Source organism: Thunnus maccoyii, chromosome 11, assembly GCF_910596095.1.
Source record: "Thunnus maccoyii chromosome 11, fThuMac1.1, whole genome shotgun sequence".
Classification (NCBI taxonomy): domain Eukaryota; kingdom Metazoa; phylum Chordata; class Actinopteri; order Scombriformes; family Scombridae; genus Thunnus; species Thunnus maccoyii.
Window position 1 is genome coordinate 13,117,862 of NC_056543.1, and position 15,570 is coordinate 13,133,431.

Consider the following 15,570-nt stretch of genomic DNA (forward strand, 5'->3'; position numbering starts at 1 on the left):
CTCTCTCCTCTTCCTCAACGCTGTGGGCGGCTGTCACCAGGACCTACATGATGTAATCACCTCCATAACCCTGATATGGGGCACTGTGGGCCTTGCAGGGAGAGATAGAGACACAGGGAAGGGAGGGGGGGTGGGACCTTAGGGATCCTCCTGCAGAGGATCATTTAAAGTCAAACCCCACATAGAGTAAGTGTGAAGTGTGGGAGGGCAAATGTGGGAGAAACTGCAAAGCTTTGTGGGGCAGGGCGTGTCCCCACTACACTTTAAGCAAAAAGTACTGCTACTGCTCTCAAACACTTAAACACTACCTAAACAGAGAGTGATAACTACTAGCTCACTATTTCTAATATCTCCCTTTCGATGTTCTTGTTACTGTTTTTCAGAAATGTATTATCTGTAGATCACAACTCAATTATCTTGTTTTTTTTTTTCAACCGGTATAGCACTTTCTCATTATAATCTTTAATACTATTACATTGTTGTGAGATATTGTGCTCTTGAGACATTTTAGCGAAACTAGGGTAATTATTTTAGCTTGGAGTGATGCTGTGATGATCAAGATCAACCCTACTAATACTAATGTGCTTTCTGTGGCTTTATTTGCACTGTGCTTGCTCACAACTGCACGTCTTAGCTATGTATGCCATATGTTATTTTCAGGATAAGTCAGAAATGTCATTATTTAACATGTATGTGCGACTATACGTGTTCAAGGATACATAAAAAAAACACAATTCAAAGTTGCGCACAGAAAACATATGTACAACATCTTTTTTACCACCTGCCACAACAGTGTCAGCAATTGCAAAGATGTCTTTTCTTGAAGAACTTAAGTTGTTCATTTTTATCTATTTTTTAAAATATAATAAATAAATATAATAATAAATAACATCTAATTTTACAAATGCTTCAGGCTATTTTATTACAGATCGAAAAGGTCAAATACTATTTAAAACTCATCAATAAACTGTAGGCTACAACAAACAAACAACAAAGTAATTAACACATTTAAATAATTTAATTATTGTAGAGGAAGAACTTTAAGTGAAAGTAAAACACAAATTTTTAATTATGATGTTTTAGTTACACTAATGGGAATAAAGAAATGGAGTGCTTGCTGTTTATTAATTTTACAATTGTTTTCTTTTATTACAGATCAAAAAGTTCAAATGCATTTTAAATTCATCGGTAAAGAGTGAGCTACAACAAACAAACAACAAAAATAATTAACACATTTAAATAATTTAATTATTGTAGAAGAAGAAAACAAATTTTGGATAATAACATTTTGTTTTATACTGGGAATAAAGAAAGGGAGCGCTCTCTCTCTCTCTCTCTCTCTCTCTCTCTCACACACACACACACACACACACGCACACACACACACACATACCAGCTTATCTGGAGAATTTCCAGATAAGAATAGAATAGATCCTTTTACAGCCAACATCATCAAAAATATGCGTGCGCATCTTGGCATCGGAGTTGTTGTTTTGCCCCTGCCATCCAGACGTGTTAGCAAGCTCTAAACACTGAATCAAAACTGTTACCAGCATCAAAATGTCTGGGTTTTGCGTGCACGTTGTCAAAATCAATATTCCAACAGCAGACTCAAGTTATACTGAATTCTGACAGGATCATGACCGTTTCAGAGCAACCGACGGCATCTATGGCTGCAAGCTATTAAATGTGTTGACTATCACTGGACTAAGGAAACAATCAAAAATGCTCATGTTTGTAGCGTCCATTTTATATCAACTGAAGTTATCTATCTACTCTTTGATTTTACTGGAAAGCCTTGTTTACATAAAAAAATGTCTGTAAGATGTAGATTAATAATCTAATGCAGCTAAAGTTTGATAACCAGCGTTAGCTGGTGTTAGATTTGGCTAGTAAACAATGAGGAGTGTGATTTATTTGCAGGTGAGGTGTCAGTGGACTCGTATAGTCCTGATTCTGTGTTTGTATACACAAAACAAAGCCAGAAACCCAAAGCAAAGATGGATCGGTATGAATAATTAGTCCTGCCCCCTGTTAGTCATTTTTAAATGTGTTTTCTCTCTTGCATTTCCATGATATTCAATATGCTTTGGTGTTTACAGCTACTGGCTTTGAGATACTGATAAGTGTAATTGTATATTACTTTTGTTTTTACTTTAGGTACCCGAGGAGAAGGAGGAGAGATGACATGGTTAACACCCCACCAAATAAACCTGCTCCTTCTGAAACTCTAGAATGAGAATGCAACATGGATCATTGTCCTGGTATGAATATATTTTGTCTTACAATTAACTGATTTATTGTGAACTTGTGCCTGCCTTGGTTGCTGCATATGCTATCTGTTCACTTTTCTATATTAAAGCTGAAGAGGATATCCCAGTCCCAAGGAGAGAATATGATCATCTTAACCTGAGACACACTCAACTGAAGGATGAATATGTCAACCTGCAGCAGGAGTTTGACACACTGCGGGCTGAAAATGAAAAGCTAAAGGAGGAGCAGCAAAACTCTATGCTTTCCTTCACCACTGTTAGGTGCAACATTGGACAGCGGATTTTTCTCACAGGACTTACCTCTGTGATCTTTGAATGGCTGCCTACAAAAATAACAGGCAGCATAGAAAGAATTAGCTAAAAACTTACTCTAGAGGACCATCTATTGGTTGTGTTGATGAAATTAAGTCTGGGCCTAAGTAATACTGACTTAGCATATAGATTTAAGGTATCAAACAGCACTCTATCAAATATTTGTCAGAGCTGGATACCAGCTATGGCCATGGTCCTCAAGCCCCTCACTAAATGGCCAAGTAAGGGAGCCATACTTAAGAAATCCTCAACCAGAATTTTAAAAGATGCTGGCACATAGTAGATTGCACAGAAATTTTCATAGCTAGACCCAGCAATCTGAGGGGTCAGGGCCCAGACATGGTCAAATTATAAACACAACAAGACCATGAAATATTTGATCAGCATCACTCCAGCTGGGGAAATTTCATTTCTGTCACCTGCGTGGGGTGGAAAGGTTTCAGAAAAACAGATCATTAAAGTGTTGGGTTTCTTAAGACTTTTTGAGCCTAAGGATGAGATTTTAGCAGATAGGGGATTTCTAATCAGAGACAACCTTGTAGTTTATGGTGCCATCCTTCGTATCCCTCATTTCACAAAAGGAAAAAAGCAACTCTCTGCACAGGAAGTGGACTCATCTAGACAACTTTCTCGTGTTAGGATCCATGTGGAACGAGTCGCTGGTCGATGGAAGAACTTTGCAAACAGTTATTCCAGTGTCACAGGTTAACATACTAGATGATGTTGTGACTGTGTGTGGTGCCCTCACAAACCTCTGTAAGAATGTTGTTCCCAAAGTCAAAGTTCCCAAATGAGTGAATTCTATGAATTATTTATTGAGTCATTTAACAAACAACATTGCATTGTGAATTGTCAAAACATGTACCATTGTTTCTGGATTTTCCCCCCTAAATGATTCAAATGAGGTAAAGCATTTTCCTGCTTAGCAAGGAATATTTCATTGTATCCATGTATGAATTATAATAGAGTGAATTACATTTTTAAAACATGTACTTACTTAGGACTTCATGGGTGATAATAAACCTCCCAACATTAGCTGTCCCTGATGTGTATAATCATCCTTTTTTATCTCAAACTACAACAATTCAGAGTGCAATATCACTTTTGTTTATAGTGATGTTATTAACAAAGAGTTTCATCCCAAAATTAGATATGTACCATTGGAGAAATGTGACTCTTTGAACAAAAAATATATAGGTGCCATTAAAGTAAATCATATTATGGAGATACTGTAGATACTGCATCTCAAGCCTTTTGCCCACATTTTTTTAAGGTATACTGCCCCCAGAAGAAATCTGTCATAGAAATATTTCTTGATAATTTTAAGTAGCAAAATATCTCTAATGGATACATATATAGGTTTATGGAATGAAACTTTAAATGTCTTGTTGCAGTGAAGTGCATCTACATACAGACAGCAGTCAATACCAAGAAACACAATATAAAATGTAAGGAAAAAGTTACTAATGAATTTTCCAACATTGTCAATAAGGCATTCATGCCTCTTCTCTGACTTTCTCTACATAACCGTGTTGCTGGCTTCCTTTTGATCTGTACACAGCTGTGATGAAAGTGGTTGTTGCATTTGACACAGTTGATCATTTTGCCAAAATCTGGCCTTTCACAGTACTGGCAGGCCTTCTGTGTCTCCAAGGCAGGGTCGTATCTTCTTGTCAGTAGTTCAAGCAACAGACTCAAGATAAAGAAATCTTGTGCTTTTGGCAAAGCCTCCTGCAGAAACTCTTGATTTCTCAGGATATGTTGCACAGTGAAGTCCTCCTTCGTCCACAACACAAAGTCACAGTAGCTAACATCACACACAAACATGTGGAGTTGAATTTGATAGTAGTATGGGTGTGAATGCTTCAATATGAGTGACTTGTCCAGACAAAACTGCTTGTCTTCTGTAGTTCCCTGAAGGCTATCACGGTACTTGTAGGGACACTTTATCTTTACATCCCTTTGCTACAGCCGGTACATCTTGCTATCCCATCTGGCAATGATCCAAGGTGTGGCTCGGAAAGCCGCACCACTAAGCCACAGGTTGTGACCCTGAAATCTTGATGGCTTTGGGTCATAAATGCAATGTAGGCTTGTCTTGCCATCTCCTCCATATTTTCACCCCAGAGCACAGATAGGACATTTAACTATTCTCCAGACTTGTCAGCACTGCAGCACGTGGGACCACAACCTGCAGTTCCCGAATGTCATCATCTGTCAACTCTGATGACAGAGCAACAACAAGACACAATTATTGTGCTGCATAATATTCACATTTTAAGAATCTTGACTGAATTCTTACTAAAATCATTAAGCAGAGCTTAAAAAAGGCACGTACACAATAGATAACAGACAAACTTGTTTCCAGAATCAGTAATCCGAAGGCAAATGCACAAAACATCATATGATACTGACATTAATCAAACTGTGTCTAAAGGCCTTTATGATTTTCATTTCTGCATTACCAAGAAACGCCGTCTTTCTCAGTCTACATTATGGTGTTAAAAGACTAAGGGGAAATCTTCAAAATCATCAAAATTAATTAAATGCACTATGGCAAAAGGAAACTTATATAGGCTCTGTCAGCTATTACATGCCTCTGGGTGTGACACTGTTCTTCCTAGCACTTTGAAGCTGCTGGAAGCTGCCTGCCTAACCTCTTTGGTTTGTGGAAGCTGATTTCCCTCAATGCAGCTGGCTTGACTTCTTTCCTGCTTATGTCTTTCCACATGCACACTCCAGAAGTAATTGCTGCTTTCTCTGTCTCTGCCTTCCTATCCTCACACAGAGCTCATCTTTGAATAATATTGCAGTTGAATGACTGCAGCATGACCCAAGCCTGAAAGGTCAAAAAGACATAATAAAACTTACTGGCTAATCCAATATATATGTTTTAATATTATGACTTGACTTGGGGTTTGAAATTAACACTTGCTCTCAGCCAAATTTTGACTAAGTCTGTAAATTGTACAAGACATTTTAGCATGTATAGAACCTAAGCTCAATCAGGTTTTGACTGCAAATAAATAATATCTGAAACCACTTGCCACTGTGTGTAGTTCACGAAAAAGTTAGTTTTTTGCCCTGGTTATGACTAAGTTACAGGGCCAAGGCACATATGATTTTTGATATGTTAAGGAAAGTCGTAAGTGAAATTTTAAATTACAGTAAAACAGAAGGAGAATTCAAGTTTGCATAACAACAATATCATGAAGCTCTGAACTATGCTAGCTAGTAAGCCAACAATACAAAATTATACTTACCCTGCCATGCAGGTACAATTTGCTGATTGGAACAAATGCCCCAAAAGTCATGGTCCCATGGGAGGTAATTAACAGCCAAGAAAATGTACCGTTTGCTATGAGAACACATCTGGGGTGGATTGTCAATGGACCTCTTGGACATCATGATTGCACAGACACATTCAACAGCCATTCAACAGTCCAATGCAATAAAATCTCAACTTCCAAGGTAGAACAGCTCTTGATCAGTCAGTAAAACCAAGACTTCAGTAAGAAAGCATCTGAGGACAAACCTGAGATGTCGATGGAAGACAGGATATTCATGAAATATACAAATGGAGGTGTAACACTGAACGATGGACACTATAATCTGGATTTGCCTTTCAGAAGAAATGACTTTATCATGCCATAACTGCTCAGTTGAAGAACAACGCCTCCAACAAATTTGAAAGAAATCTACTTTCAGAGCAGCTGGAAAAGACAAATGGCAGAGTTTGGTACATTCCACACCATGGAGTGTATCACCCCAGGAAGCAAACCTTAAGAGTAGTCTTCGATTGCAGTGAATCCTATGAAGGAAGGTCACTAAACTCTGAGCTGCTACAAGGTCCTGATTTGACAAACAGCTTGGTTGGAGTCCTTCTAAGATTCAGACAGGGGCTGTAATGGCAGATATTCACTCACTGTTCCACCAAGTGAGGGTGTCAGCAAAAGATAGACTTTCTAAGATTTCTGTGGTGGCCTAATGGTGATGTCAAAGTCCAGTTGAACACTGCATGCTTGTTTACCTATTTGGAGCAGCATCTTCACCCAGTTGTGCAAACTTTGAATTGAAAAGAACAGCAGAGGACAACAAAGCTCACTTTCACCCAGAGGTAATAGACACCATTGAGAACAGCTTCTATGTCAATGATTGTCTAAAGTCCATGGCCTCAGAACAGGATACTCTTCAACATATTAAAGACCTGTCAACTGCCTGTCACATGGGAGGATTTCACCTCACAAAGTGGGTGAGTAACAGCAGCACTGTCCTCTCTGCTATTCCTGAGGAAGACAAAGCCAAAGAAGTAAAAATGTTGGATCTGGACAAGGGTGAACTGCCTATGGAGAGGGTACTGGGACTACAGTGGAGTATTGAGAATGATGCATTCATGTTTAACATCACAGTGAAACAAAGACCACTCACTTGAAGAGGAATGCTGTCTGTGGTGAACTCAGTGTACAATCCACTTGGATTTTTAGTCCCACTCACTCTTCCTGTGAAGACTATGCTCTAAGGGTGTGCCCGGATACAAATACATTATTCAGCAAAGCACAAATAGTGTTTTTTTTCCTGAATATTTGTTTCATACAAATATTTTAAAAATGATTTGTTTTCAGGAAAAAAAAAAAAAACCCATGTCAAATTCTGTGTGCAGGTCGGTTACATTGCTACCTCAGTCTCTCTCCTCTGCTCAGCCTTTACGTCTATCAGCAAGTCTCAATGAGAGGAGTCACATCCACCTGCTACATGACACACATTTCCTATTTTGGACATCACTTCCGGAGTTGGGGGTGTTCCCCAGAGATAAAGTTAAACTACTGACATGCACGAAGTGCTTACAAGGGACTCTCCGTAACCTGTTGTTCCCCTTCTCTTTTCCACAAAGTTAGGTTGTAAAAAATAGGCAATAAATGAAAAGTGCAAAGCAAGAATCGCCTTTGAAGTTTCTCCCTACATGTTACATGGTGTGCTGTCTCTGTTTTATGGGTGTGTAAATAGGTAGAGGTCTGTCTGCAATGAGGTGATGAGTAAAGTTCTAGCTCAGTGGTCAGCGCAGTCATTTATGATCTGGGAGACTCCAGTCCAAGACCTGGTGTGAGGACCTCCTTCGTAAGGTAGTTTATTCATGAACATTTATTGTAACACTTTCATTTTCTAAAATTAAAAGCATAATAAAAACAAAAACAGGATTTTTAAGCCTCTCTCCACTTTTATTCGAATACAAATACAAACAATTTTGCTGCCTCAACAAATATAGACACAAATACTGAGCTATCTGCACATCCCTACTATGCTCTAAGAGTTGTGTAAACAGAATAATGGAGGGGATGAGATAATTCTACAAGCAACATCTCAAAAATCGACAGCTGACTGATTTCTGTGTGCCTCACTGCATCAAGCCAAAGGCCTTTAGAACCAATGAGCATCAATTTGCATCACTTTTCAGACTCCAGTGAGCATGGATATCGCACTGTGAGCTACCTGTGGATGAAGAACAATAGAAGTGAAATTTCGGTTTCATTTATGATGGGACAAGTAACACTGGCTCCCTTGAAGCAGATCACAATCCCCAGGATGGAGCTGACAACTGCAGTATTGTCAGTAAGAGTAGACAAAATGCTTAAGTCAGAGCTACAACTGGAATTTGAGGATTCAGTCTTTTGGATGAATAGTCAGACGTTACTGAGATACACCTCCAATCAACACACACAGTTCCACACCTCTGTCACCAATCGCATAGCTGTGACCCAGGAGAACACCGATGTGTCACAATGGAGGTTTGTAGACACAAAGTCAAACCCAGTTGAAAAGAAATCTGAAAATGAATGGCCAGCTAACCCCACTGATTTCTAGTTCAACCCGGTGGATGACCAAGACGTCAAAAGAGAAGTTGTCGCATATGGAACCAATGTCCCAGACAAACAAAACCCAACAGACCAGCTGCTGTCACACTTCTCAGACTGGCTGAGACGCAAGAGGGCAGTGGCATGGTACTTGAAGTTCAGAGATGTTCTGAGGATATTTACAAGAAAAAGAAACGGAACTTAATGAAATCGCTGTGAACACACGTCACCAAAGCAAAGAAGTTCCTTCAAATATGCAAGTATTCAAATCCACATTGAGTGGTCAGAACATCACTGTAGACAACATGGAAAAGGCTGAGAAAGTCATCATTGGGATTAGCCAGAGTCAAACATTTTTTGAAGAATTGGTAAATGATGTCATCATGCATACTAAGAGTTGGTGGATGACACAACTGCATCTCGAGGGTCTCAAATGCTAGGAAGAGTAATGGAAACCATTCCAGAAACAAAAGGCCTAGTTCGTTCACTGAAGACCAAGACCAAAACCAGTGTTCTTGAATGACCCATCACAAAGGTCTGTCTGCTGCTTGAAGACTCCTGTCTGCTGCTTGAAGACTCCTGTCTCCAGTAGTACATTTTCAGTTAAATATTTTTACAATTTTATGTTGATACATTATATGAATGATATGGTAGGAAGAATTTTTAATGTAAATCATCAGCTCCATCCATCATTTTTTAGTAATTATATTTTGTTATATACGCCATACAATTGGGGGCCAGTGTGTAGAGGACGATTCTCATTTTCTTGCCAGTGTGTTTTTTGCCACCCTCCACAGGCTTGGAGGAGAGGGGATAAAGGCCTGGCCAAGAGAGGGCCTGGTGTTGTTGATTGGAAGCTCACAGCTTTTAACGTCTGGTCTTTGTTGCTTCTGCCTTCTGTTTGATTTTGTGTATACTACAAAGTATTAAAGATACATTTATTTTATTTTTTATAAACCTAGAATCTGGGATAAAGCTGTTTTGAGTTCAACTTTAAATTCATTTTTAGACATTCCTTATTTCCTTTTCTTTTTTATTTGTTGCTGCTCAAAGCCAGTCAGTATTAATCTACAGAAGTACTCTCAATCAGCCACCACAAGAAGGGACAAAAGGTCTCTACACAGCCTGTTCACACTGTAACCATGGATGCACTACACAGCAATCAACTAAGATAATTTTAAATAAAACACAACACAAGCACTGTCATGACAGACCATAACTGATAAGGTGTGACAAATATCAAAATTGCAGCCACAAGCAGACACCTCATAAAGTAAAGCACTTCAGACTTGACATTTTGAAAGACAATAAAAAAAAGGTTAAAAGCCCCAGACATTTTCGTGACAATAAACAACACCAGGGTTACCAATCCGTCGATGACCGAATGGAAAATGATGAGTTGAACATGGACAAACAAGGACTCAACACAGTCAGAGTGGCATAGACTCTTTGGATAGCTTCTGCCTCTTTCCTGTAATCAGTCTCCACCTTGAATTGGATTGTGCCATAGTTAACAAGTATGAAAAGAGGACCGGATAAACAAAGAGGTGGAGGTTATCCAATGCTGCCTTTGTTGCTTACTGTATATAACAAGAAGAAATTTCCAATCACTCCTTTAGGTATCCTGACAGCACAGAGAAGGACACGTTTGTGATGTAACACAGTTTTGATCTGAGGACGTTACAATTTGTTGTCAGCACATCTATATTTCATCATGCTAATGCCTTTAGTTTGGAACTTGCTGCTTTTCCAAAGTTCTGATTTTCAGTCAGACAAGATATTGCTGTGGAGCTGGAGGCACTTACTGCCACAACAAAATGGCAATACCCCTTTTGGGGTAGGTGACTGACAGAAATACAGAGTAAGGTAAAGTACATGCAGTCATTGTTTCTCTAGTACCTTGGATCTAACTGGAGGTGAAATGAAGACTAAGCACACTTCTTTAACTCATGCTCTCCTGAAGATGAAGAAGTTTAGGGATGGCAGATGGAAAAAATTACTTGTGTTTTGGAGTTGGACTTCATTATGGGTATCAAGATGGTAGTCTTGTCATCTCAACAATTCATAATTCATATGCAGAAAATGCAGTCAAAACATTTATATTAAATGTTGCAATTACAGAAGCTTTGTAAGCTTGGCCTAGACTGATTGCTAGTCTTTGCTTTCCTTTGGCTATTTAAAGAGTCAGTGAAATATTTATGTGGCTGTATAGTGACATAAACAGGACAGGAATTGACAGTGGAAGATTGAACACCTTTAGGGAAGTCTCCTCAGAGATCCTGGCTCATTATCTGTCTCCAAGTTACATTATTTCCCATGTGGACAGAGGGGGCTGAACAAAAACAAAGATGTGAATATGAAACAGTTCCTTGCTACCCGTTCTGACCTGTTACCATCAATATAATTGATCTTGTTGATGTAGCAATGGCCATGCATTTTGAACAAGACACACTGGACAGTAAGACCGAAGGCAATAATTGGAAGCAGAGTTGCCGTCCTTACCCCGTTTATAGGATATGTCTTCCATCCGAGCTCTCCAAGCACAGACGTCGTATCCAGCAGCACAACTGAAATGAGAAAAAGATGAGTGGGGAAAATACAATCATTAGCAATCTGTCAACACACAAAAAGTCCTATTTTCACACTGGAAATTGAAATATCAGTCATAAACATGTTCATTTAGACATTTTTTATATTAACAGAAATGAGTTTCTTGGATGAATATTTATGAGTGTGGCGGCATATACAATGGGAGCAACATTTTCGGCACATGCGACACAATGTGAGGACTGATAGATTGCAGTCAGATTGCTGTCAACAATCCATTCCCTGCCCCTGCCATCCCTTTCTCCCATCCACAGCTTTACTTCAATCCCACTCGCAACAATATGCTCTTCTTCTGCTTGTGACTGAGACTGTTCATGAGATATAATCAATGACAGATCTGTCATCATCCCTTATGCCATGAAAATATGTGTATTCAAAATCCCTTGGGGTATTAATGTATGGAAATTATAGCTTTGGTATTGTATTTTCCCAGAGTTTAGTATACAGTGATATTAATCTTGGTACAGCATAATAATAATATTGTCAGTTGACTCTAACCTTCCAGGTAGTGTTAAAAAACAATGCAATTTTACCCAGGAAAGTATTGCCATCCTTGACAATATTTTGTCTTGTTCTCAAGGACAGTAGATTTAATAATTCAGGAGGAAAGTGACTCTCCCAGGAACAAGTGATTTATAGTGAAAAGGAGAAGGTATTCCTGAATTTACCCTCAGTGTGATGCCAGCATAACACCACTAAATTTAAAATAAATAATTTGTTTTTACCTACACTTGTGACAACATTACGAAATAGGCAGTAGACACAGTTGCATTTTCATAGTCCATAAATATTAAATGGAGCCCATCCAGTCACCTTGTAATATGCCAAATTCATAGTATGTCTGACAATACAGTTATATCCTAATTATGTGTGGATGCAATGCATGTAGGTATAAGAAAACAATTGATGTTCTGTATTTGTATTCAGGAGCAGTTATAACTTGCAGAAAAACAGCAACACTAGACTCAAGAGGCTTGTTTAAAGCCACACAGTTCACTCACAAACTATGAGTCATTGTTGAATCTGATGATAAGGAGCAGAGGATTTCGTCTTTAAACTTGTCCTTGAGCAGCCATTGACTTACATCTTAAATGTTACACTGTGAATCCCACATGCTAAATAGTGACACTGATTTCTGACAAATCACATAGTATTTTCTCCTTGAATAATGACGTTTCAAGTGTCAGTCAATCACGAATGTCCACTTGGAGCTCTGTAAGTGGTCCTTCGGGGGCTCATTATGTCATCACAAATCTCTATTAGTGATAATATTTCCTGAATAAATCTCCATTAACATCCTCATTGCTCTGGGATAGTTATTACAACTGACTGTACATCAAATGAGGTAGTTTTGTGCTGTGATATTATAAATAACAGTGTCAAGGCAAAAGAAAAGTGATATTTAATTCTCTGTTAATGTACTCTGACAAGATCAAGACAAGCAGAAAGGAATTGGAAATACCGCCTCACAGTTGTATGCCTCTGTCAACCAGTCAAGTTGCAGTTTACATCCATGTCTGTCCAGACTGATATTAAGACTTTGAAGGAATTAAATAAAATCACCATAGTTTCAAGGTGGGCAAGATTACTGTCATCAATTCAGTATCTGACCAAATATGAAATATGGTCACAATCTCCCCTTCTGTTCCTTACATATGACATTGAATAATGGCCAGAAAAGTGTTTTTGCAGAACATTGTGATATCACAGTGAAGTTGACCTTTGACCATTTATATATAGAATGTCATCACTTCATCATTTTATTCTATTAGACATAGACATTTGTGTGACACTTTGTCATAATTAGCGTTATGAATTCTTGAGTTATGGCCAAAAATGTATCTTGTGAGGCCACAGTGGCCTTGACCTTTGACCACCAAAATCTAATCAGTTCATCCTTGAGTCCAAGTGGATGTTTTTGCAAAAATTTGAAGAAATTCCCTCAAGGCGTTCCTGAAATATAGCCTGAAAACATAATGCCTTCGGCCACGGCTGTTGCCAGCACGGAGGCATAAAAAGGGACATTTTCGAATCTGTCAGTTTCCTAGTTTTGAGCCAGTACACTTATGATGGAATCTGGCTGACAAAGATTGTCCAAGCATCTGCTCACTGAGATTTTCATTGTGTTTGCTTGTATGTGTTTGTCATACACAACTAAATGCTCCTCTACTTCCCCTCATCTCCCAGACAGCTGGTATAGGGCGCACTGTAGTGACACTGTGTAACACCTGTTTTTGGATCAAGCAACACGGGTCTAGCACAACATCTAAGAGTTAAGAAAAACATCCAGAATACAGGACCCCACTGTTGTCAGAATCAACAAATGTAACATTGTCGAAAAATACAAGTTGACGCTCACAATGCTGCAATGGAGCTGTACAGCAGACAGATGTATCCAATAACTATAACAAAGGAAGAAAAAAGAAAAATTTTCTGTTACTTTGTGTCTCTGAATATCTCTGTATGGGTGTGGTGATGTGTGGCATAAGAGATGAATAAAATAATAACTGCTGAGCGATGTACAAAATATTAAAGTCAGAACTGTAATACAACCTGTTTATATATTAACTGGCAGACAATGAAATTATCTTAGGACTGAACTGCAACTGTCATATCTCTAGTACATGCTTTTAATTTTTAAATCACATTTAAAGGAATAGTTTGACATTTTGGGAAATACCCCAATTTCCTTTACCACTCTTATATCTGTAAGGTATTAAGCTATTCCCAGCGGTTAGTTAGCTTTAGCTTAGCAAAGACTGGAAATTGGGCACAGCTACTCTGCTCTGCTTGGAACTAAAATCTGAAGACTCTACTCCAGTCTTTATGTTAAGCTAAGCAAATTGATAAACTTAGATGCTGCTGTTAGAGTATATTTATTGTGCAGACATGACAGTGTTACCTGTTTAATTTAATTTAAATTAAAGTCCCCTCCACTCATAAATGTGTTTCACTTTTTGTTCTTTCATTTGGATGTTTGAGCTTCACTGTGCAGAATGACGTTTGTCCAGAGTTCGACGCTAGAAGGCTGTTTCACATTCACCTGCTGAAAATGGAAAGTTTCTCTGCAGTCACCTTAAATCTGAGTTTAAGGCATTTGCTTACGAGCATGTTTTGTGACATCACAATTAGTTTGGAGCCCATTGTGGTCCAGTGTGCAACTTACACAAGTGTGATGTGGAAACTTGAAAACCTCAAGTACACATACACTGAGAACTGACTTTTCAGTGAAGGAGGAGACATTTTGTGTCCAGCACTTAAACTTTTAAATATTCATAGATTCTGCATTTTTCAATGAGGGAGAAGGAGGAGATGTAATTTTAGAGATTTTTAAATAGATAATTGAACTTTTTGCAGAAAAAAATCCCACATCCCACATAAATTATTATTCAAAGTATTTTTATATGTTTAAAACTGTCTGGAGGGGTTCTTTAACTGACTAAAATGTCAAACTATTCTTTTTAATGATGTTTTCATATTTTAACAATATTATTTATTATTAGTTTTAATTGCTCCACTAAAAAAACTGGTCTGATGAGCTGCTGTGGTCATGTGGGAACTCCTGTGCCAGAGAATGTACGCTAAAACATAACATCTACGTATGCTTCCTGAAACCTGGATTGCAAGTGAGGTTTCAAGGTAACATTATTGAAATTTCATCTGTAAAAATCCATGTACTGTACATGACTGACAGCTGGAGAGCCGTAAAAGCAGTTTCCCTGAGCTGAGAGGGAGAACACAGAGAAAGAGACAGACATACTGTGTATCAAGAAAAAAAAGAGAAGAAAGAAGGAAACATGTTCATGTATTTGACAGTTTACTAGTTTTCTAGTTGTAACACTTGTTTGACAAATATGCATTTTGAGTAATGTCAGTATTTCCTGATCAGGTTTCTGTTCTTGTTATATTATGTTATATTATGTTATAAGGATGTTTTTGCCCAAGAATTACTTTCAGACAACCAGGGACACAAAAATGCACTGAATTGCTGTGAACTTGCACTTTTCTAACCCCATCAAACAGTATGAGCAGAATAAAATATTTTCATTCTTTGATTTCTGATGAGAAAGTTTGAGTTGCGGTGCTCTTCTCTTTGTCTGACCATAGTGGTAATCATGGTTCTTCATCATCATGCTTCCTACCCAGTTAGTTTCTTTATTCCAGAAAAAACGAACCCCTCTATTCAAAATGTGTTTTGCTTATTGTTAATGCACTTAGATGTTTGAGCTTCACTGTGCAGAATGATGTGTATGTGCGGAGTTTGCTACTGGAAGGCTGTTTTCATATTCATCTGCTGAAAGGGTAAATTTATCTGCCAATATATGAGATGATTTGAACAATGTTTGCATATGTATAGATTTTAGATTTTTCAGCAAGGGAGAAAGCGAGATGTTCATGAGTACATTTCATTTCTAACTAGGTAATTGAACATTTTTGTGGAAAAAATACTAGACACAAATCATTATAAAAAAAAGTATTTTTATATTACTTAAAACATCAATATCATATTTCATAATAAATACCTGGTA

At 38.1% G+C, this 15,570-nt stretch overlaps 1 protein-coding gene and 1 long non-coding RNA gene across 2 annotated transcripts in view; both read right to left on the minus strand.

Annotated features, from left to right (window-relative positions):
- The window catches only part of LOC121907099 (ephrin type-A receptor 6-like), a 191,604-nt gene that overhangs the window by 167,000 nt on the left and 9,034 nt on the right, over positions 1–15,570 (minus strand). Inside the window, exon 2 of the mRNA XM_042426471.1 lies at positions 10,937–11,001. Coding sequence (XP_042282405.1) covers positions 10,937–11,001 — 65 coding nt within the window. The remainder of the gene's footprint in view (positions 1–10,936; positions 11,002–15,570) is intronic.
- Positions 3,618–5,933, minus strand: LOC121907100. Its single transcript, XR_006098798.1, has 3 exons — positions 5,849–5,933; positions 5,243–5,424; positions 3,618–4,808 (listed from the first exon to the last, which is right to left on the minus strand). It is a non-coding gene; the product is annotated as an uncharacterized LOC121907100 (long non-coding RNA).